This window comes from Oncorhynchus mykiss, chromosome 22, assembly GCF_013265735.2.
Source record: "Oncorhynchus mykiss isolate Arlee chromosome 22, USDA_OmykA_1.1, whole genome shotgun sequence".
Classification (NCBI taxonomy): domain Eukaryota; kingdom Metazoa; phylum Chordata; class Actinopteri; order Salmoniformes; family Salmonidae; genus Oncorhynchus; species Oncorhynchus mykiss.
Window position 1 is genome coordinate 52,256,213 of NC_048586.1, and position 22,588 is coordinate 52,278,800.

The following is a 22,588-nucleotide window of genomic DNA, read 5'->3' on the forward strand; positions in this document are numbered from 1 at the left end:
GTATAGAATAAAATAGAACAGTATAGAATAAAATAGAACAGGATAGAACAGAACAGAATAGAAAAGGATAGAACAGTATAGAATAAAATAGAACAGGATAGAATAAAATAGAAAAGGAGAGAACAGTATAGAATAAAATAGAACAGTATAGAATAAAATAGAACAGAATAGAATAGTATAGAATAAAATAGAACAGGATAGAACAGTATAGAATAAAATAGAACAGTATAGAATAAAATAGAACAGGATAGAATAAAATAGAACAGGATAGAACAGAACAGAATAGAAAAGGATAGAACAGTATAGAATAAAATAGAACAGGATAGAATAAAATAGAAAAGGAGAGAACAGTATATAATAAAATAGAACAGTATAGAAAAAAATAGAACAGGATAGAACAGAACAGAATAGAAAAGGATAGAACAGTATAGAATAAAATAGAACAGGATAGAATAAAATAGAAAAGGAGAGAACAGTATAGAATAAAATAGAACAGTATAGAATAAAATAGAACAGAATAGAATAGTATAGAATAAAATAGAACAGGATAGAACAGTATAGAATAAAATAGAACAGTATAGAATAAAATAGAACAGGATAGAATAAAATAGAACAGGATAGAACAGAACAGAATAGAAAAGGATAGAACAGTATAGAATAAAATAGAACAGTATAGAATAAAATAGAACAGGATAGAACAGTATATAATAAAATAGAACAGTATAGAATAAAATAGAACAGGATAGAACAGAACAGAATAGAAAAGGATAGAACAGTATAGAATAAAATAGAACAGAACAGTATAGAATAAAATAGAACAGGATAGAACAGAACAGAATAGAAAAGGATAGAACAGTATAGAATAAAATAGAACAGAACAGTATAGAATAAAATAGAACAGGATAGAACAGTATAGAATAAAATAGAACAGAACAGTATAGAATAAAATAGAACAGGATAGAACAGAACAGAATAGAAAAGGATAGAACAGTATAGAATAAAATAGAACAGAACAGTATAGAATAAAATAGAACAGGATAGAACAGTATAGAATAAAATAGAACAAAACAGTATAGAATAAAATAGAACAGGATAGAACAGAACAGAATAGAAAAGGATAGAACAGGATAGAATAAAATAGAACAGGATAGAACAGTATAGAATATAGAACTAGTCCCAGCCTCACATGCTCCAGGCGGGCACACATGTGGTCCTCCCAGCCCTCTAATGGTGGAGCCTCTGGGATGAAGAGCCAGTCTGCTCCGGAGGCCAGAGCAGACACCAACGCTAGATACCTGTGGAGAGAGAAAATTAATGGAATGGCCTGTTTTAGAGAGGTTACAGAGGATACAGTCACACATAACAACGACCCTAAAATAACAACATTAACATGTGGAACTTAACTTACCCACAGTGACGTCCCATGACCTCCAGGACAAATGCACGCTGGTGGCTGTAAAATAAACTCTTTACTCAGAACTGATTTTAAAAGCAATTTAGTACAAACCACATTCATGTTGTCATTGAATTTAAGAATTGAACTTACACACACTGCTGCTACTCTGTTTATTATACACTGCTCAAAAAAATAAAGGGAACACTAAAATAACACATCCTAGATCTGAATGAATGAAATATTCTTATTAAATACTTTTTCTTTACATAGTTGAATGTGCTGACAACAAAAGCACACAAAAAATTATCAATGGAAATCAAATTTATCAACCCATGGAGGTCTGGATTTGGAGTCACACTCAAAATTAAAGTGGAAAACCACACTACAGGCTGATCCAACTTTAATGTAATGTCCTTAAAACAAGTCAAAATGAGGCTCAGTAGTGTGTGTGGCCTCCACGTGCCTGTATGACCTCCCTACAACGCCTGGGCATGGTCCTGATGAGGTGGCGGATGGTCTCCTGAGGGATCTCCTCCCAGACCTGGACTAAAGCATCCGCCAAAGAGGACAGTCTATGGGGCGAGACATGATGTCCCAGATGTGCTCAATTGGATTCAGGTCTGGGGAAGGGGCGGGCCAGTCCATAGCATCAATGCCTTCCTCTTGCAGGAACTGCTGACACTCCAGCCTCATGAGGTCTAGCAATGTCTTGCATTAGGAGGAACCCAGGGCCAACCATACCAGCATATGGTCTCACAAGGGGTCTAAGGATCTCATCTCGGTACCAAATGGCAGTCAGGCTACCTCTGGCGAGCACATGGAGGGCTGTGCGGCCCCCCAAAGAAATGCCACCCCACACCATTACTGACCCACCGCCAAACCGGTCATGCTGGAGGATGTTGCAGGCAGCAGAACGTTCTCCACGGCGTCTCCAGACTCTGTCACGTCTGTCACATGTGCTCAGTGTGAACCTGTGAAGAGTGAAGGGCGCCAGTGGCAAATTTGCCAATCTTGGTGTTCTCTGGCAAATGCCAAACGTCCTGCATGGTGTTGAGCTGTAAGCACAACCCCCACCTGTGGAGGTCGGGCCCTCATACCACCCTCATTGAGTCTGTTTCTGACCGTTTGAGCAGACATGCACATTTGTGGCCTGCTGGAGGTCATTTTGCAGGGCTCTGGCAGTGCTCCTCCTGCTCGTCCTTGCACTAAGGCGGAGTTAGCGGTCCTGCTGCTGGGTTGTTGCCCTCCTATGGCCTCCTCCACACTCCTGATGTACTGGCCTGTCTCCTGGTAGCACCTCCATGCTCTGGACACTATGCTGACAGACACATCAAACCTTCTTGCCACAGCTCGCATTGATGTGCCATCCTGAATGAGCTGCAAAACCTGAGGCACTTGTGTGGGTTGTAGACTCCGTCTCATGCTACCACTAGAGTGAAAGCACCGCCAGCATTCAAGTGACCAAAACATCAGCCAGGAAGCATAGGAACTGAGAAGTGGTCTGTGGTCACCACCTGCAGAACCAGTCCTTTATTGGGGGTGTCTTGCTAATTGCCTATAATTTCCACCTGTTGTCTATTCCATTTGCACAACAGCATGTGACATTTATTGTCAATCAGTGTTGCTTCCTAAGTGGACAGTTTGATTTCACAGAAGTGTGATTGACTTGGAGTTACATTGTGTTGTTTAAGTGTTCCCTTTATTTTTTTGAGCAGTGTATATCATGATTGTCTCGTCACTTTACTTTCAATGCTGTAGAAATGTTTTGCTACGCTTTCCCAGATCTGTGCCTCGATACAATCCTGTCTCGGAGCTCTACGGACAATTCCTTCGACCTCTTGGCTTGGTTTTTGCTCTGACATGCACTGTCAACTGGGGGACCTTATATAGACAGGTGTGTGCCTTTCCAAATCATGTCCAATCAATTGAATTACCACAGGTGGACTCCAATCAAGTTGTAGAAACATCTCAAGGATAATCAATGGAAACAGGATGCACCTGAGCTCAATTTCAAGTCTCATAGCAAAGGGTCTGAATACTTATGTAAATAAGGCATTTGTTTTAACCTCTTTGGGCTAGGGGGCACTATTTTCAAGTTCGGATGAAAAGCGTGCCCAAAGTAAACTGCCTTTTACTCAGGCCCAGAAGCTAGGATATGCATATTATTAGTAGGTTTGGATCGAAAACACTCTAAAGTTGCTAAAACTGTTAAAATAATGTCTGTGAATATAACAGAACTGATTTGGCAGGCGAAACCCCGAGGACAAACCATCCAGGGAACTTTTATTTTAGGTCACTGTGTTTTCAATTTCATTTTCTATGGGAAACCCTATTTATGAGGAACCTGGTTGCAGTTCCTATGGTTTCCACTAGATGTCAACAGTCTTTAGAAATTGGTTGATCTTTTTATTTTTGAGAAATGAAGAAGTAGTCCTGTTCTTTCCATGTGTCACTCAGATGGACTCAAGTCTTTTGGTGCGCATGATCTGGATCACGCTCCATGTTGTTTTTTTCCGGTATTGAACACAGAATATCCCGTTTGCAATTTGATCGATTATTTACGTTTTAGGGTACCTAAGGTTGGATTAGGAACGTTGTTTGAAATGTTTGGACCAAGTTTAGATACTTTGTAGGCATGTTGGGCGAGTTGAAACCGCCAAATAAATTGCAATTTTTGGGATATAAAGAAGGAATTTATTGAACAAAAGGACCATTTGTGATGTTTCTGGGACGTTTTGGAGTGCCAACAGAAGAAGATCTTCAAAAGGTAAGGCATTAATTAAATCGCTATTTCTGACTTTTGTCGTGCACCTGCCTGGTTGAAATCTGATTTTCATGTGATTGTATGCGGGGCGCTGTCCTCAGATAATCACATGGTCTGCTTACACAGTAAAGTTTTGACACAGCGGCTGGATTAACAAGAAGTTAAGCTTTATTTTGATGTATAACACTTGCATGTTTTATGAATTTGTATTATGAGTATTTCTGTTTTTGAATTTGGCACGCTGCAATTTCACTGGCTGTTGTCAAATCAATCCCGTTAACGGGATTAGAGTGGGAAGGGATCACTAGGGATCCTAAGAGGTTTTAATGCTGTCACTATTCACGGCTTTATTAAGTGTGCCTGCATAGGCCACAGAACATTTTTGTCACATATTTTAGAATGTAATAATAATTTGAATACCCATGCATTGGATAAAAACACAATTATTCATGAAGTGGTTGATTTCTATTGGACAATTTTTGCATGTTTTTACTTTGGGGGGCGGGGTTCTATATTAGGCCCTGTATGTAGGAAAATTACAATGAAGTGCTTGAAAAATTTAACTTGTCAAAGTCGGTATGAACCCTGTTTATAGGATGCGCAGTCCTAGACCTGTGTTGTCCCACAGTCCTAGACCTCTGTTGTCCCACAGTCCTAGACCTATGTTGTGGTAAGTCTCCCTGGATAAGAGCGTCTGTTAAGTGACTAACATGTAAACTGATTAAACTGTGTACCTCTGTGCGGAGGTAGTGATGGCGTCCACTAGACCCGTGTTGTCCTATCTTGCCTATGCTGCTCTGTACCATCACTCATTCATATATCCTTATGTACATATTCTTTATCCCCTTACACTGTGTACAAGACAGTCGTTTTGGAATTGTTAGTTAGATTACTTGTTGGTTATTACTGCATTGTCGGAACTAGAAGCACAAGCATTTCGCTACACTCGCATTAACATCTGCTAACCATGTGTATGTGACAAATAAAATTTGATTTGATTTGACCCGTGCTGTCCCACAGTCCTAGACCCGTGTTGTCCCACAGTCCTTGACCTGTGCTGTCCCACAGTCCTAGACCTGTGTTGTCCCACAGTCCTAGACCTGTGTTGTCCCACAGTCCTAGACCTGTGTTGTCCCACAGTCCTAGACCTGTGTTGTCCCACAGTCCTAGACCTGTGTTGTCCCACAGTCCTAGTCCAAGTCTCCCTGGATAAGAGCGTCTGTTAAGTGACTAACATGTAAACTGATTAAACTGTGTACCTCTGTGCGGTGGTAGTGATGGCGTCCACTATCTCCATGATGCGATGTAGGGCGGAGTCAGCGCCTATGGTCATGTCTGTCCCACAGAAGTCGTTGTCTATAGATCCAACCAAACCTACGATGTTCAGGTGATCATGTTGCTTCGCTAGGGTGTCGGTGATCCGGCCTGCAGGGGGCGCACGCGCACGCACACACACACAGTGTAAAAATACTGGATGCCATATCCTAACCCAAAATATGGTGAAATGACTCGGAAAAGCCAAGGATCTATGAAGCATAATGTGTTCATTACAGAATAAGTATTTCATTAAGAGAGAGAGAGAGAGTGTGTGTGGGTGTGTACCTTTCTGAACCAGTTCAGCCAGCAGTCCAGTCCACTCGGTCCTGAAGATGTTAGCTCCGGTGAGGCTGCCGTCTCCTCCACACACACACAGATTGGTGATGCCTCTCTTCACCAGATTAAAGGCTGCTGCCAGGCGACCGTCCCGCGTGGTGAAGACCTTACAGCGAGCACTGCCGATCACCGTGCCACCCTGAGGGAGAGACCGAAGGAGGTCACAGTCACCAGTATCTATGCGCCAGGGATCTAGGGTCAGTCTGTCCTATCTGGTGTAAATTCTCCTGCATTATCTGGTGTCCTGTGTGAACTGAAGTTCTCTCTCTCCCTCTCTCCCTCCCTCCCTGAGATGGTATGTTATACTATAGAGTACACTCCAGCAAAGAAGAATGCAGTCAACCTATGGCACACAGAAACAGCAGATTTTCAATCAAAGCAAATATATTTAGCAGGGCTGAGGTAGCAATAGTTAATATCACAGTTTCACACTAAAAGCCTACCTAATTTTGTAACAATGCGGAACTCTGCAGGTGCACGGCCAATGGAGATGTTGGATTGACTATGCAGCGCTTTTCAATGAAAAACAGCATTCCAGACTAATAGTTAACAACTGCATTGTAATGGAAAGCACCATAGCAATGTATACAACCATGGCAATGGATAACAGTAGACCCACACATAACATGTACAGGCTATACAACACAGCATTAATTGGACAGAGAGGGACATTCAGTCCGCCTTCACACAGCATTAGGACAACTCTGAGAACAAACATTTAACTGATAATGCCCGAGAAGACGGTGTTTGGAGGAGGTGTGAGGCATTATCACATTTATACAATGGGTTACCAACATATTAAAATAATTTACATATATTCATTACAAAAGTTATTTGGATTAATTTATTCATACTATTTCATCCTTCCACAATATATAGTTCCGACTCAAATCTGGGGTTGCTTCCCAAGCCGCCTGGTCGTTTATTCTATCGGTTCGGTTGCCAGAGATGCGGCCCAGTCGTTCAGTCTTTTGTTCAGCTACAGCGGGCTCCAAAATTACTGGCACCCCTGACTGGCAATGCACAAACAATACTTTAAAAATATATAAACAATATAATTATAGAGAAACTCAAAATACCAACGTGAGAAATACTGTACTTTATTAATGTTTCAATGGAACCCACCAAAATAATTCAATTATTTAATACAAAATAAATTTAACCAAAATCAAGGTTTCATCATTATTGGCACTCCTCATTTAGTACTTATAGAGTCTTTTCCTGTAATGTTTGACAAGGTTAAGGAACACATTTGGAGGGATTTTGGACCATTCCTCTATGCAGATCCTTTCAAGATCCTTCACATTCTTGGGTTTGCACTTACCAACTGCCCTCTTCCACTCAGCTCACAGGTTTTTGATTGGATTGAGGTCTGGTGACAGATGGCAGAACATTGATTTTGTTGTCAAAGAACCATTTGTGTGGATCTTGAGGTATGTTTTGGGTCATTGTCTTGTTGGAATGTCCACCTACGGCCAAGTCCCAGCCTTCTGGCAAAGGCAACCAGATTGTCAGCCAAAATTGCCTGATACTTGGTGGAATTCATTATGCCAGCAATCTGAAACAGTGCCCCTGGACCTCTGGAATTAAAACAGCCCCAAAACATCACTGACCCCCCTCCATATTTCACCGTGGGTATGAGGTGCTTCTCCTTGTTGCATCTCTGTTTCACCGTGGGTATGAAGTGACTCTCCTTGTATGCATCTCTGTTTCACCGTGGGTATGAGGTGCCTTTCCTTGTATGCATCTCTGTTTCACCGTGGGTATGAGGTAACTCTCCTTGTTGCATCTCTGTTTCACCGTGGGTATGAGGTGCCTCTCCTTGTATGCATCTCTGTTTCACCGTGGGTATGAGGTGCCTCTCCTTGAATGCATCTCTGTTTCACCGTGGGTATGAGGTGCCTCTCCTTGTTGCATCTCTGTTTCACCGTGGGTATGAGGTAACTCTCCTTGTATGCATCTCTGTTTCACCGTGGGTATGAGGTGCCTCTCCTTGAATGCATCTCTGTTTCACCGTGGGTATGAGGTGCCTCTCCTTGTATGCATCTCTGTTTCACAGTGGGTATGAGGTGCCTCTCCTTGTATGCATCTCTGTTTCACCGTGGGTATGAGGTGCCTCTCCTTGTATGCATCTCTGTTTCACCGTGGGTATGAGGTGCCTCTCCTTGTATGCATCTCTGTTTCACCGTGGGTATGAGGTGCCTCTCCTTGTTGCATCTCTGTTTCCACGCCAAACATGCCAATGCTGTATCTGACCAAAACATTCCATTTTGGTCCCATCGGACTAGAGCACCTTCTTCCAGTCATAATTTAAATTACGTTTGGCTCCAAGCGCTTGCGTCTGTGTCTTGTGGTCAGAATGGGCTTTCTTCTGGCAACTCTTCCAAAGAGCCTGTGGTTGTGGAGGTGGCGTCTGATGGGGCTTTCTTCTGGCAACCCTTCCAAAGAGCCTGTGGTTGTGGAGGTAACGTCTGATGGGGCTTTTTCAAACCCGGTGATCTTTTGAATGTTTTAATAATTGCCCTGACAGGGCTCAGGGGTATATTCAATCGTTTGTGGATCTTCTTGTAGCCATTACCAGATATATGAAGGTCTACGACCATCTGTCTCTTTTGAACTGCCAGTTCTGTTATTTTCTTCATGGTGTTGGATGACAAAGGGATATTGCATGTGTGTTACCTCATTTTGATACCCTAGTGAAACAGGAAGTAATGTAATGGCTCAATATAGTTCCTTAAGACTTAGATCAACTTAAATAAGTGGAATTTAAATTGTGGTTTAATTTTGGTAGATGTTATTTACAATAATCTTTAAGGGTGCCATTAATTGTGAAACCTTGATTTGGAGGACAATGATTTTTAATTAAATCAATAAATTATTTTGTTGGGTTCCATTGAAACATTAATAAAGTACAGTATTTCTCACGTTGGTATTTTGAGTCTCTCTCTATAATTACATTGTTTATATTTGTTTAAGCATTGTTTGTGCATTGCCAGTCAGGGGTGCCAGTAATTTTGGAGCCCACTGTATCTATGGACGCGACCCAGACGTTCTGTATCTATGGACGCGACCCAGTCGTTCATTCTAAATGTTCCATTGCCATACTGGCTGGCAACGTTCTTATCCCTTGCCTGCTAGCGAGCCAGCTAAATAAGGCTAACTCATAGTCGCGTCAGAAAGTGCAGCCAGAATAACAGCAAAGTATCTGCATTTGCAAACTGTTTCCTAGTGACATTTACTTGGATACATCCATAACAATGAGCTAATTAGGTGTGATTTCACCTGGCATAGGAAATGTGCTCTCTCGTCAGGACACTGTTGTTCACAGGAGCTAGCCAACAACACAGCTAACACAATCACTTCAAACTGAAGCTGGAAAAACTGCAAACTAGCTGCACTTCATTTTGTTTGACCTTTTTTTGAATGTACATTTCTTTGTATATACAGTGCATTCGGCAAATATTGAGACCTCTTGACTTCTTCCACAATTTGTTACGTTTTGTTACATTACAGCCTTATTCTTAATAACAATTTAAAAATGTATATATTTAGCAAGTCGGTTAACAAATTCTTATTTACAATGATGGCCTACACCGGCCAAATCGGGGCGATGCTGGGCCAATTAAGCGCAGCCCTATGGGACTCCCAATCACGGCTGGATGTGATTCAGCCTGGATTCAAACCAGGGTGACTATAGTGCCTGTGCCTTAGTGCCTGTGCTACTCGGGAGCCCATCTAAATGGACTAAATTGTTTTCCCCCACTCAAATCGACACACAATATCCCATAATGACATCACAATACCCCACAATGACATCACAATACACCATAATGACATCACAATACACCATAATGACATCACAATACACCATAATGACATCACAATACCCCACAATGACATCACAATACACCATAATGACATCACAATACCCCATAACGACAAAGCAAAAACAGGTTTGTAGATATTCTTACAAATTTAGAAACAAAAAAATCCTGAAATATCACATTTACATAAGTATTCAGACCCTTTACTCAGTACTTTGTTGAAGCACCTTTGGCAGCGATTACAACCTCGAGTCTTCTTGGCTATGACGCTACAAGCTTGGCACACCTGTATTTGGAGAGTTTATCCCATTCTTCTCTGCAGATCCTCTCAAGCTCTGTCAGGTTGGATGGGGAGTGTTTCTGCACAGCTATTTTCAGGTCTCTCCAGAGATGTTTGATCAGGTTCAAGTCCGGACTCTGGCTGGGCCACTCAAGGACATTCAGAGACCTGCGTTGTCTTGGCTGTATGCTTAGGGTCGTTGTCGTGTTGGAAGGTGAACCTTTGCCCAGTCTGAGATCCTGAGATCTCTGGAGCAGGTTTTCATCAGACATCTCTGTACTTTGCTCCCTTCATATTTGCCTCAATCCTGACTAGTCTCCCAGTCCCTGAAAAACATCCCCACTGCATGATGCTGCCACCACCATGCTTCACCGTAGGGATGGTGCCTTTTTTCCTCCAGACGTGACGCTTGGCATTCAGGCCAAAGACTTCAATCAAGGTTACATCAGAGCAGAGATTCTTGTTTCTCATGGTCTGAGAGTCCTTTAGGTGCCTTTTGGCAAACTCCAAGCGGGCTGTCATGTGTCTTTTACTGAGGAGTGGCTTCCGTCTGGCCACCCTACCATAAAGGCCTGATTGGTGGAATGCTGCAGTGAGGGTTGTCCTTCTGGAAGGTTCTCCCATCTCCACATAGGAACTCTGTCAGAGAGACCATCGGGTTCTTGGTCTCCTCCCTGACCAAGGCCCTTCTCCCCAATTGCTCAGTTTGGTCCAGTTGGCCAGCTCTTAAGAGTCTTGGTGGTTCCAAACTTCTTCCATTTAAAAATGGGATTGGAGAATTGAAGAATTAGGGCTCCTGAGTGGCGCGGCAGTCTAAGGCACTGCCATCTCAGTGCAAGAGACATCACTACAGTCCCTGGTTCGGATCCAGGCTGTATCATATCTGGTCGTGATTGGGAGTCCCATAGCACAATTGGCCTAGCGTCATCCGGGTTTGGCTTGCCTAGTTAAATAAAAGGATCATTTTTTTTATTAAGAATGGAGGCCACTGTGTTCTTGGGGACCTTCAATGCTGCAGAAATGTTTTGGTACCTTTTCCCAGATCTGTGCCTCGACACAATCCTGTCTCTGAGCTCTACGGACAATTCCTTCCACCTCATGGCTTGGTGTTTGCGCTGACATGCACTGTCAACTGTGAGTCTCATAGGTCCTGAATACTTGTAAATAAGGTATCTTTTTTTACATTTTATAAATTACAACAAAAAAAAAACTGTCCTTGCTTTGTCATTATGTGGTATTGTGTGTAGCTTGATGAGGGAAAGACATAATTTAATAAATTTTAGTATAAGGCTGTAACGTAACAAAATGTGGAAAAAGGGTCTGAATACTTTCCAAATTAACTATATGCATAAAAATTATGACAGCCGATTCATGATTTCGACTGGCTGGGAAACGCTGCCTGCCTGTCTGTCTCATCACAACACAGACATCTGGAGATCAAATTTGAACATTGAAGCAATTTTGAAAATCTTACATTTTTTTATTTAACATTTATTTAATTGGGCAAGTCAGTTAAGAACAAATTCTTATTTACAATGACGGCCTACCCAGGCCAAAGCTGTACGACGCTGGGCCAAATGTGCGCTGACCTATGGGACTCCCGATCACGGCCGGTTGTGATACAGCCTGGAATCGAACCAAGGTCTGTAGTGACGTCTCTAGCACTGAGATACAGTGCCTTAGACCGCTGTGTCACTCGGGAGCCCATTTGAACATATGTCAGAAGTGGGATACGTCGGAGAGACAGACAGCAAGGTTTAAACAAATCTCCGCTTTTGAAAACAAAATGTTAGGCGAAAAGTAATGTGAGATAATGTCAAGACGCTTTTTATAGTGGAGATCTGTTTCAAGTTGTATAAATTGCCTGGCTGGGCTGATGAGACAGTGGAATGCGCAGTCAGATGGAACAGAGTAAATAGGCATTTCAACGTCATAGATTTAGCCGGTGGTAACTTGTGGAATAGAGACCGACTGAAATGCAGTTTTAACCAATCAGCATTCAGGATCAGAACCCCCCGTTTGTATAACATTCAACAATACAAACACACACACAAAAAAAACACTAAATTAGACTGCTTTAAAACATTGATAAGAGTATAAAAATACACTAGAACATAAGATGCTATTTATCTACTGACGAGAGACTGATGATATAGGCTCCAGCACCACACACAGAAAGAACTTACCATCTGCAGAACTAGACTGGCAGGGAGGGAGAGAACAGAGAAGAGATAGTGAGCTCCAACAGTATTGGGACAGTGACAATTTTTGTTGTTGTTTTGGCTCTGTACTCCAACACTTTGGATTTGAAATGAAAGGTTAAAGTGCCAGCTTTAATTTGAGAATATTTTAATCCATGTCAGGTGAACCGTTTAGAAATTAAAGCACTTTTTGTACATAGTCCTCCCCATTTTAGGGAACCAAAAGTATTTGGACAAATTCACAATGTGTGTATTAAAGCAGTAAAAAGTGTAGTATTTGGTTCCATATTCACACAAACAAGAAAATGCACATCCTGTGGCGGCACCCATAGTGGCTGGTGATTTTCATATCACCTGTGCAACTAGAGGTGAAAAAACAACCATAGATCACCTTTAGTCCACACATACAAAGCCCTCCCTCACCTTCTACTTGGCAAATCCGACCATAACTCTATCCTCATGCTTCCTGCTAAAAAGAAAAAAACTCAAACAGGAAGTATTAGTGACTTGCTCAATTCAGAGGTGTTCCGATAAAGTGGATGCTGAGCTACAGGACTGCTTCGCTAGCAAAGACTGGAATATGTTCCAGGATTCATTCAATATCATTGACTAGTGTACCACATCAGTCACCGGCTTCATTAAAAAGTGCATAGATGACGTCATGCCCACAGTGACCGTACGTACATATCCCAACCAGAAGCTATGGATTACAGGCAAAGTCCGCACTGAGCTAAAGGCTAGAGCTGACACTTTCAAAGAGCTGCTAGCCATCAAGCTAACAAATATGTTTTTTTTGTCGCACTGCTTTGCTTTATCTTGGCCAGGTCGCAGTTGTAAATGAGAACTTGTTCTCAACTGGCCTACCTGGTTAAATAAAAATAAGATAGCTGCTTGGATTTTCCCGATTTGGGACTGCCTCTTCTCATGGAGGCGAATGCTTCCTGAGTTCTAGGAGTTGTGTTTGCTATGCTATTTTCCGGGACACTGTGGACCAACCGGATTTTCAATGCAACAACGACCTACTTGAGGAGGACTATCGATTGGACTGAGCTTTCTACCCTAAGAAAGCAAATCGCAGCTTTCCACAACTTGCTGGGGAAACCACGGCCACCTACCTTCTCCTTCTCTACACCTCAGGCTGAACGTAGTTCTGATATGCTGAGAGTTTCCCTGCCCTGTTACCACTCTTTGACCGACTGACCAGTGCTTCACAGGGACCTCTCACCGGGAAAGTCTCCCCCGCCTGTGGAAAATGGACTGACGCTTCTAGAGGACCTACTGGATGCCTACTAGAGGACCTACAGATTTCTATCCAGCAATGGAACAACGTCATCTGCTGGAGGCAGCGGTCAATGTGGAACTGATTGTGATTCTTTGGCTTTGGGAATCCAGACATCAGTTTTTCCACCCTCTGAGGATGCCGCGCATTCATCCTATACCCTATTTCCAACCCAGGGGATTCTCCTTCGGGTTCAGATCTTCAGACCGTATAGTGTCTGAGACTCCGGCGCCTTCCTCAGCCACGATGAAATCTATGGCTGGCTCGGTTCCATCGGGCCACACCTCCCCTCAGTCCTCAAAGGTCTCCACTTGAGACAAAACAAAACATTCAGACCTCCCCAGGCATTTCACCAGCTGTCAGCATCGGTAGCTCTATGGTAAGAAACATCTTGGTTCCTTGGGAAAAACACCTGTGCTATCCTCGAGCACGAGCACAGGAAAACTGTGCTTAACAAGTCATATAATTATTTTCGTGGACTCACTCTGTATGCAATAATAATGTTAAACATGATTGCAACGTGAAATTCAAACACAAAGACCAGGGAGGTTTTCCAAGGCCTCGCAAAGAGGGCACCTATTGGTAGATGGCTAAAACATGAGGCCAATGGTGACTTTAAAACAGTTCCAGGGTTTAATGGCCGTAATAGAAAACTGAGGAAGGATCAACAACATGGTAGTTACTCCATTTAGTACATTTACATGTCAGTCATTTAGCAGACGTTCTTATCCAGACAGACTGACAGTTAGTGAGTCATGTAGCAGACGTTCTTATCCAGACAGACTGACAGTTAGTGAGTCATTTAGCAGACGTTCTTATCCAGACAGACTGACAGTTAGTGAGTCATTTAGCAGACGTTCTTATCAAGACAGACTTACAGTTAGTGAGTCATTTAGCAGACGTTCTGTTCTTATCCAGACAGACTTACAGTTAGTGAGTCATTTAGCAGACACACTTATCCAGAGAGACTTACATTCTGCTGTCCTAGCTTCAGGGGAAAGATGGGCAGGAACAACTCTGCTGTCCTAGCTTCAGGGGGAAGAAGGGCAGGAACAACTCTGCTGTCCTAGCTTCAGGGGGAAGAAGGGCAGGAACAACTCTGCTGTCCTATCTTCAGGGGGAAGAAGGGCAGGAACAACTCTGCTGTCCTAGCTTCAGGGGGAAGAAGGGCAGGAACTCTGCTGTCCTAGCTTCAGGGGGAAGGGCAGGAACTCTGCTGTCCTAGCTTCAGGGGGAAGAAGGGCAGGAACTCTGCTGTCCTAGCTTCAGGGGGAAGAAGGGCAGGAACTCTGCTGTCCTAGCTTCAGGGGAAAGATGGGCAGGAACTCTGCTGTCCTAGCTTCAGGGGGGAAGATGGACAGGGACTCTGCTGTCCTAGCTTCAGGGGGGAAGATGGACAGGGACTCTGCTGTCCTAGCTTCAGGGGGTAGAAGGGCAATAACTCTGCTGTCCTAGCTTTAGGAAAAGCTAGCTTCAACATTGGGGTCCCAGGAAAAACAAGATCTTGGACTGGGCTGAGCAGGAGCTGCCCTCTCATAGGGGTGGGAGACCTGAGGTGGCAGAACAGAGTGATCGGGTTGGGGTGTAGGGTCCCACAATACTAATATGACTGATAGAGTGAAAACGAAGCGTGTACAGAACAAACATATTCCTAAACATGCATCTCGTTTGCAACAAGGCACTAAAGTAATACTGCAAAAACAATGGCTAAGCAATTCATTTTTTTGTCCCGAATACAAAGTGGTATGTTTGGGGCAAATCCAATACAACACATTATTGAGTACTCTCTATATTTTCAAGCATTGTGGTGCAGCATGTTATGGGCATGCTTGTAATTGTTAAGGACTTAGGAGTTTTTCAGGATAAAAAAGAAACTGAATAGAGCTAAGCTAAGCACATGCAAAATCCTAGAGGAAAATCTGGTTCAGTCTGCTTTCCACCAGACACTGGGAGAGAAATTCACGTTTCAGCAGGACAATAATCTAAAACACAAGGCCAAATCTCCACTGGAGTTGCATACGAAGAAGAGTGAATGTTCCTGAGTGGCAGAGTTACAGTTCAGATCTGATTGAAAATCAATGACGTCAACGTGTCTAGCAATGACAAACAACCAATTTGACAGAGCTTGGAAGAATTTTGAAAATAATAATGGGCAAATGTTGCACAATCCTGGCGTGGAAAGCTCTACGCAGAAAGACTCACAGCTGTAAATCGTGGCCAAAGGTGACTCTAACCTGTATTGACTCAGAGGGTTGAATACTTATCTAATCAAGATACAGTACACACACACAGATTTATTTTTCATTAATTCTTAACAAATGTTCAAATTTTTCTTCCACTTTGACATTACAGAATATTTTGTGTGAATCGTTGATAAAAAATGACAATTAAGTCAATTTAAATCCCACTTTGTAACAACAAAATGTGGAAAAAGTCAAGCAGAGTAAATACCGTCAGAAGGCACTGTAACAACTTGTAGAAACAAGGCTCAAGAAATCAATAACTTGCTAGCAACAGATAACATTCATAAAGTGACTATCTCTGAAACACACTGAGATAACACCCTTCACGATAGCAATACATGGTTACAACATCTACAGAAAAGGAATGCCAATGGGGGTGGTGTTGCTGTTTATATTCAGATTCATATTCCCGTAAAGTTTAGAGGATCTCATGTCAAATGCTGTTTTAGTAACATGTCTACAGGTTCTCCTGCTTCACCTAAAGCCTTGTGGGAAATTGCTTTAGACCACCAAGTAAATATGGATAATGTGTGAAATGCTTGATAATGTATGTGATATCATTAGAGAGGTATATTTTCTGGGTGACCTATATTGACTGGCATTCATTAAGGTGTCCACTCAAGAAAAATATAGAACATGTAACCAGTGGATGCAACCTGGTTCATGTTTTCAGTCAACCTACCAGGGTAGTTACAAACAGCACAGGAATGAGATTATCAACATGTATTGATCACATCTTTACTAATGCTACAGAAATTAGCTATAGTAGCCATATCAAGGTAAACCAAAGTTCCAAAGGCTCTTATAGGTGTATAAGAGGTCATACAAGACGTTTTGTACTGATTCCTATGTTGAAGATGTAAATAATATTTGTTGGTTCGTGGTGTGTAATGAGGAGCAACCAGACGCTGCTGGTCTGTGGTGTGTAATGAGGAGCAACCAGACGCTGCTGGTCTGTGGTGTGTAATGAGGAGCAACCAGACGCTGCTGGTCTGTGGTGTGTAATGAGGAGCAACCAGACGCTGCTGGTCTGTGGTGTGTAATGAGGAGCAACCAGACGCTGCACTTGACACATTTAAGAAACAACTTATTCCAGTTACTAATTACCCATTAAGAAAATGACTGTAAAAACAGTTAAATCCCTGTGGGTTGATGAGGAATTGAAACATTGTATGGTTGAGAGGGATGAGGCAAAAGGAATGGCAAATAAGTCTGGCAGCCCAACTGATTGGCAAACGTACTGCAAAAACAGTAACTTACATAGTGATTCATATGTTGAAGATGTAAATAATATTTTCTGGACTGTGGTGTATAATGGGACACAACCCGACACTGCAATTATAGCATTTAAGAAATTGCTTATTCCAGTTACTAATAAGCATTCACACATTAAAAAAATTACTGTAAAAACTTAAATCCATAAAAATGTGTATGGTTGAAAAGGATGAGGCAAAAGCAATGGCAAATAGGTCTGGCAGCAGAGCCAATAGGCTGCAGCCTTTCCGTTAGCTGGCAATTGGCTTTCGGGAAAAAAAGTAAATGAAAGGCGGACAAAAAAAGCAAAAGTCTGGTTCATCCTTGGTAGCAATTTCCAAACGTCTGAATGTACCACGTTCATCTGTACAATCAATAGTACGGAAGTATAAACACCATGGGACCACGCAGCCGTCATACCACTCAGGAAGGAGACGTGTTCTGTCTCCTAGAGATGAACGTACTTTGGTGCGAAAAGTGCAAATCAATCCCAGAACAGCAGCAAAGGATTGTGAAGATGCTGGAGGAAACAGGTACAAAAGTATCTATATCCACAGTAAAACGATTCGACATAACCTGAAAGGCTGCTTAGCAAGGAAGAAGCCCCTGCTCCAAATCCACCATAAAAAAGCCAGATTACGGTTTGCAACTGCACATGGGGACAAAGATCGTACGTTTTGGAGAAATGTCCTCTGGTCTGATGAAACAAAAATATAACTGTTTGGCCATAATGACCATCGTTATGTTTGGAGGAAAAAGGGGGAGGTTTGCAAGCAGAAGAACACCATCCCAACCGTGAAGCACGATGGTGGCAGCATCAAAATGTGGGAGTGCTTTGCTGCAGGATGGACTGGTGCACTTCACAAAATAGATGGCTTCATGAGGTAGAAGAATTATGTGGATATATTGAAGCAACATCTCAAGACATCAGTCTGGAAGTTAAAGCTTGGTCGCAAATGGGTCTTCCAAATGGACAATGACCCCAAGCATACTTCCAAGGTTGTGGCGAAATGGCTTAAGGACAACAAAGTCAAGGTATTGGAGTGGTCATCACAAAGCCCAGACCTCAATCATATAGAACGTTTGTGGGCAGAACTGAAAAAAGCGTGTGCGAGCAAGGAGGCCTACAAACCTGACTCAGTTACACCAGCTCTGTCAGGATGAAGGGGCCAAAATTCACCCAACTTATTGTGGGAAGCTTGTGGAAGGGTACCCGAAACGTTTGACCCAAGTTAAACAATTTAAAGGCAATGCTACCAAATACTAATTGAGTGTATGTAAACTTCTGACCCACTGGGAATGTGATGAAAGAAATTAAAGCTGAAATAAATAATTCTCTACTATTATTCTGACATTTCACATTCGTAAAATAAAGTGGTTATCCTAACTGACCTAAAACAGGGAATTTTCTAGGATTAAATAGCACTCATGTCTGTAGCCATGAAGTTATTTGAAAGGCTAGTCATGGCTCACATCAACATCATGCCAGAAACCCTAGACCCACTCCAAAACGCATACCACCCCAACAGATCCACAGATGACGTAATCTCAATCGCACTCCACACTGCCCTTTCCCACCTGGACAAAAGGAACAGCTATGTGAGAATTCTGTTCATTGACAAAAGCTCAGCGTTCAACACCATATTACCCAAAAAGATCATCACTAAGCTAAGGACCCTGGGACTAAACACCTCCCTCTGCAACTGGATGCTTCCTGACGGGCCGCCCCCAGGTGGCAAGAGTAGGTAACAACACATCCGCCACGTTGATCCTCAACACAGGGGCCCCTCAGGGGTGCGTGCTCAGTCCCCTCCTGTACTCCCAGTTCACACATGACTACATTCCATCTCATATTGCTGAAATAAACAGCAAACCTGGTTTCAAAAAACAGATAAAGCAACACCTCACGGCACAACGCCTCTCCCCTATTGGACCCAGATAGTTTGTGTGTATGTATTGATATGTAGGCTACATGTGCCTTATTTTATTCATTTTTAATTGATATCGTTCTGTCCTTGAACTGTTCCTGTCTATTAAAGTTATGTATTATGTTTCATGTTCTGTGTGGACCCCAGGAAGGATTAAGGGTTCCCCAGGAATTCCTATCACTGTGATGCCTTAAAACACACACGGACGCAGCGGTCTAACTATTTAACTGTACTAACAGGCAGCTAATTTTCAATATCGCTAATCGGTATCTTTTTGGTAAGGAAAATATTGGATATCGGTATCGGCCAAAAAAGGTCATATCAGTGCATCACTAGTCCTCAGGCCTGGAGGGAAGCCAAAGTAATTCTGCTATTCGCAAGAGTGGTAAAGTGGCCTTTACTGGTTCTAACAGCAGACCTATCAGCTTGCTGCCAGCTCTTAGCAAAAATGGTGTTTGACCAAATACAATGCTATTTCTCTGTAAACAAATTTACTTTCATACTTTCAGCATGCTTATAGAGAAGGGCACTCAATATGTGCTGCACTGACAAAAATAACTGATGATTGGTTGAAAGAAATTGATAATAAGAAGATTGTGGGAGCTGTACTGTTAGATTTCAGTGCAGCCTTTGATATTATTGACCACAGCCAGTTGTTGAGAAAACGTAAAGTATGTGTTATGGCTTTTCAACCTCTGCCATATAGTGTATCCAGAGCCATCTATCAGATAGAACTCAAAAGGTTTTCTTTAATGGAAGTTTCTCTAATATGTAACATGTAAAGTATGGTGTACCGCAGGGCAGCTCTCTAGGCCCTCTACTCTTTTCTATTTTTACCAATGACCTGTCACTGGCATTAAACAAAGCATGTGATGATTCAACCATATACACATCAGCAACCACAGCTAATGAAGTCACTGAAACCCTTAAAGAGTTGCAGTCTGTTTTGGAATGGGTGGCCAGCAATAAACTGGTCCTGAACATCTCTAAAACTAAGAGCATTGTATTTGGTACAAATCATTCCCTAAGTTTTAGACTTCAGCTGAATCTAGTAATGAATGGTGTGGCTATTGAACAAGTTGAGGAGACTAAATTACTTGGCGTTACCTTAGATTGTCAACTGTCATGGTCAAAACATATAGATTTCATGGTTGTAAAGATGGGGAGAGGTCTGGCCGTAATGAAGAGATGCTCTGCTTTTTTGACACCACACTCCACAAAGCAAGTCCTGCAGGCTCTAGTGTTGTCTAATCTTGATTATTGTCCAGTCATGTGGTCCAGTGCTGCAGGGAAAGACCTAGTTAAGCTGCAGCTGGTCCAGAACAGAGCGACACGTCTTGCTCTTCATTGTAATCAGAGGGCTGATATAAATACTATGCATGCCAGTCTCTCTTGGCTAAGAGTTGAGGCTGACTGCATCACTTAATTTTACCCTCCCCCTTCCCACAGTCCCCAAATCCTGAACAAATTCAAGAAAGCGTACAGTATTATATCGAGCCCGTACTACGTTCCATGTCATATTGCTAAAATAAACAGCAAACCTGGTTTCAAAAAACAGATAAAGCAACACCTCACGGCACAACGCCTCTCCCATGTTGGACCCAGATAGTTTGTGTGTATGTATTGATATGTAGGCTACGTGTGCCTTATTTTATTCATTTTTTAAATTAATGTAGTTCTGTCCTTGAGCTGTTCTTGTCTGTTAATGTTCTGTATTATGTCATTCTGTATTATGTTTCATGTTCTGTGTGGAACCCAGGAAGAGTAGCTACTGCTTTTGCAACAGCTAATAGGGATCCTAATAAAATACCAAACACCTGTCGTATTCAGCGCGTGACAAATATATTAGATCTAACCAATAGCAACCTGGACTATCTCTTTGACTCATCACATATGCAGCTGCTACTGTTTATTATCAATCCTGTTGCCTAGTCACTTTAGCCCTACCTAAACTGAGTGTACAAAACATTAGGAACACCTGCTCTTTCATGACAGACTGACCAGGTGAATCCAGGTGAAAGCAATGATCCCTTATTGATGTTACTTGTTAAATCCATTTCAATCATTGTAGATGAAGAGGAGGAGACAGGTTAAAGAAGGATGTTTAAGCCTTGAGACATGGATTGTGTATGTGTGCCATTCAGAGGGTGAGTGGGCAAGACTAAAGATTTGTGTTTTTGAACAGGGTATGGTAGTAGGGGCCAGGCCTCTGAATGGCCGTTTTGAGTGTGTCTAGACCTGCAACGCTGCTGGACAGTTTCCCGTGTGAACCAAGAATAATCCATCACCCAAAGGTCATCCAGCCAACTTGACACAACTGTGGGTAAGAATTGGAGTCAACATCCCTGTGGAACGCTTTCAACACCTTGTAGAGTACATGCCCTGACAAATTGAGGCTGTTCTGAGTGCAAAAGGGGTTGCAACTCAATATTAGGAAGGTGTTCCTAATGTTTTGTACACTCAGTGTATGTGTACATATCTACCTCAACTACGTGGTACCCCTGCACAACGACTCAGTACTGGTACCCAGTGTACATTTCATCATGTCACCACTATAAGACCCTCAATATTTATTGGAAAGGAGCATCAAGCCCATCACTGTGCACTATCACCACCCTGTGAAGTTTATCAAGCCCATCACTGTGCTCTTTCACCACCCTGTGAAGTTCATCAAGCCCATCACTGTGCACTATCACCACCCTGTGAAGTTCATCAAGCCCATCACTGTACTCTTTCACCACCCTGTGAAGTTCATCAAGCCCATCACTGTGCACTATCACCACCCTGTGAAGTTCATCAAGCTCATCACTGTGCATTATCACCACCCTGTGAAGTTCATCAAGCTCATCACTGTGCACTATCACCACCCTGTGAAGTTCATCAGTTATTTCATCTGTAGCCTAATAAACTACATGGTTTCCAGATTCGTAGTGGGAGGACCACACAACTTTACCTTCCATATGATGGTTATTATATCAATATTTGCACATAAAGGCTTTTCCACCATCCCTTTTCACATAATTAAATGTTACTGAGTCTTAAAGATAGCATCATGTCGAATGAACAAATTATCACAGCTTTCGTGATTTTTGTATTTATACGATACGACTTTACTCTCGTGAAAACTAGACACGTGGTTACTGTCCCAATACTTCTGGACCTCACTGTATATGGAGAGAAAGAGTTAAAGCAAAACAGATGCTGAAGAGACATGTTATGACGATCAGAGAAAGAGACACAGTTCATCATCTTGACCCGCTGACACAGTAGGTGATCAATTCAAATATTCATCCCTTCCTCACCATGACAGGCTAGGGGTGTACTGGACATGCTGCTATTTCCCCTTTATGCCAGGTCGCCCTCGAAAAATAGGTTTTTAACCTAAATTTTTTTTAAATTTTTATTTAACTAGGCAAGTCAGTTAAGAACAAATTCACATGTTCAATGACTGCCTAGGAACAGTGGGTTAACTGCCTGTTCAGGGGCAGAATGACAGATTTGTACCTTGTCAGCTCGGGGATTCGATCTGACAACCTTTTGGTTACAAATCCAACGCTCTAACCATTAGGCTACCTGCCGCCCCAATGGGTTTTGCCTGGTTAAATAAAGGTTAAAATTTTGAAAATGCAGAAAATCTGGCATTTCAGACAAGTGCCAGTTGGGCGGGAATTATTATTTTTCCTATTGGGTATTGTTTATTTTAGCACAATTCTAATGATCTGGCAAATAATGGGGGCCTCAAGGAAGAAAATGGTCCAGTGTGGTA

The 22,588-nt window shown here is 42.3% G+C and overlaps 1 protein-coding gene across 3 annotated transcripts in view; it reads right to left on the reverse strand.

Moving 5' to 3' along the window:
- The window catches only part of pfkla (phosphofructokinase, liver a), a 69,484-nt gene that overhangs the window by 33,404 nt on the left and 13,492 nt on the right, over positions 1-22,588 (reverse strand). For 2 of the 3 annotated variants that reach the window (XM_036959536.1, XM_036959534.1), the window contains 4 exons: positions 5,763-5,952; positions 5,420-5,585; positions 1,409-1,453; positions 1,187-1,295 (listed from right to left, as the gene is read on the reverse strand). In XM_036959536.1, coding sequence (XP_036815431.1) covers positions 1,187-1,295; positions 1,409-1,453; positions 5,420-5,585; positions 5,763-5,952 — 510 coding nt within the window. Of the gene's footprint in view, positions 1-1,186; positions 1,296-1,408; positions 1,454-5,419; positions 5,586-5,762; positions 5,953-12,103; positions 12,115-22,588 lie in introns of those variants that run through there. The other variant, XM_036959537.1, reaches the window with a different exon arrangement.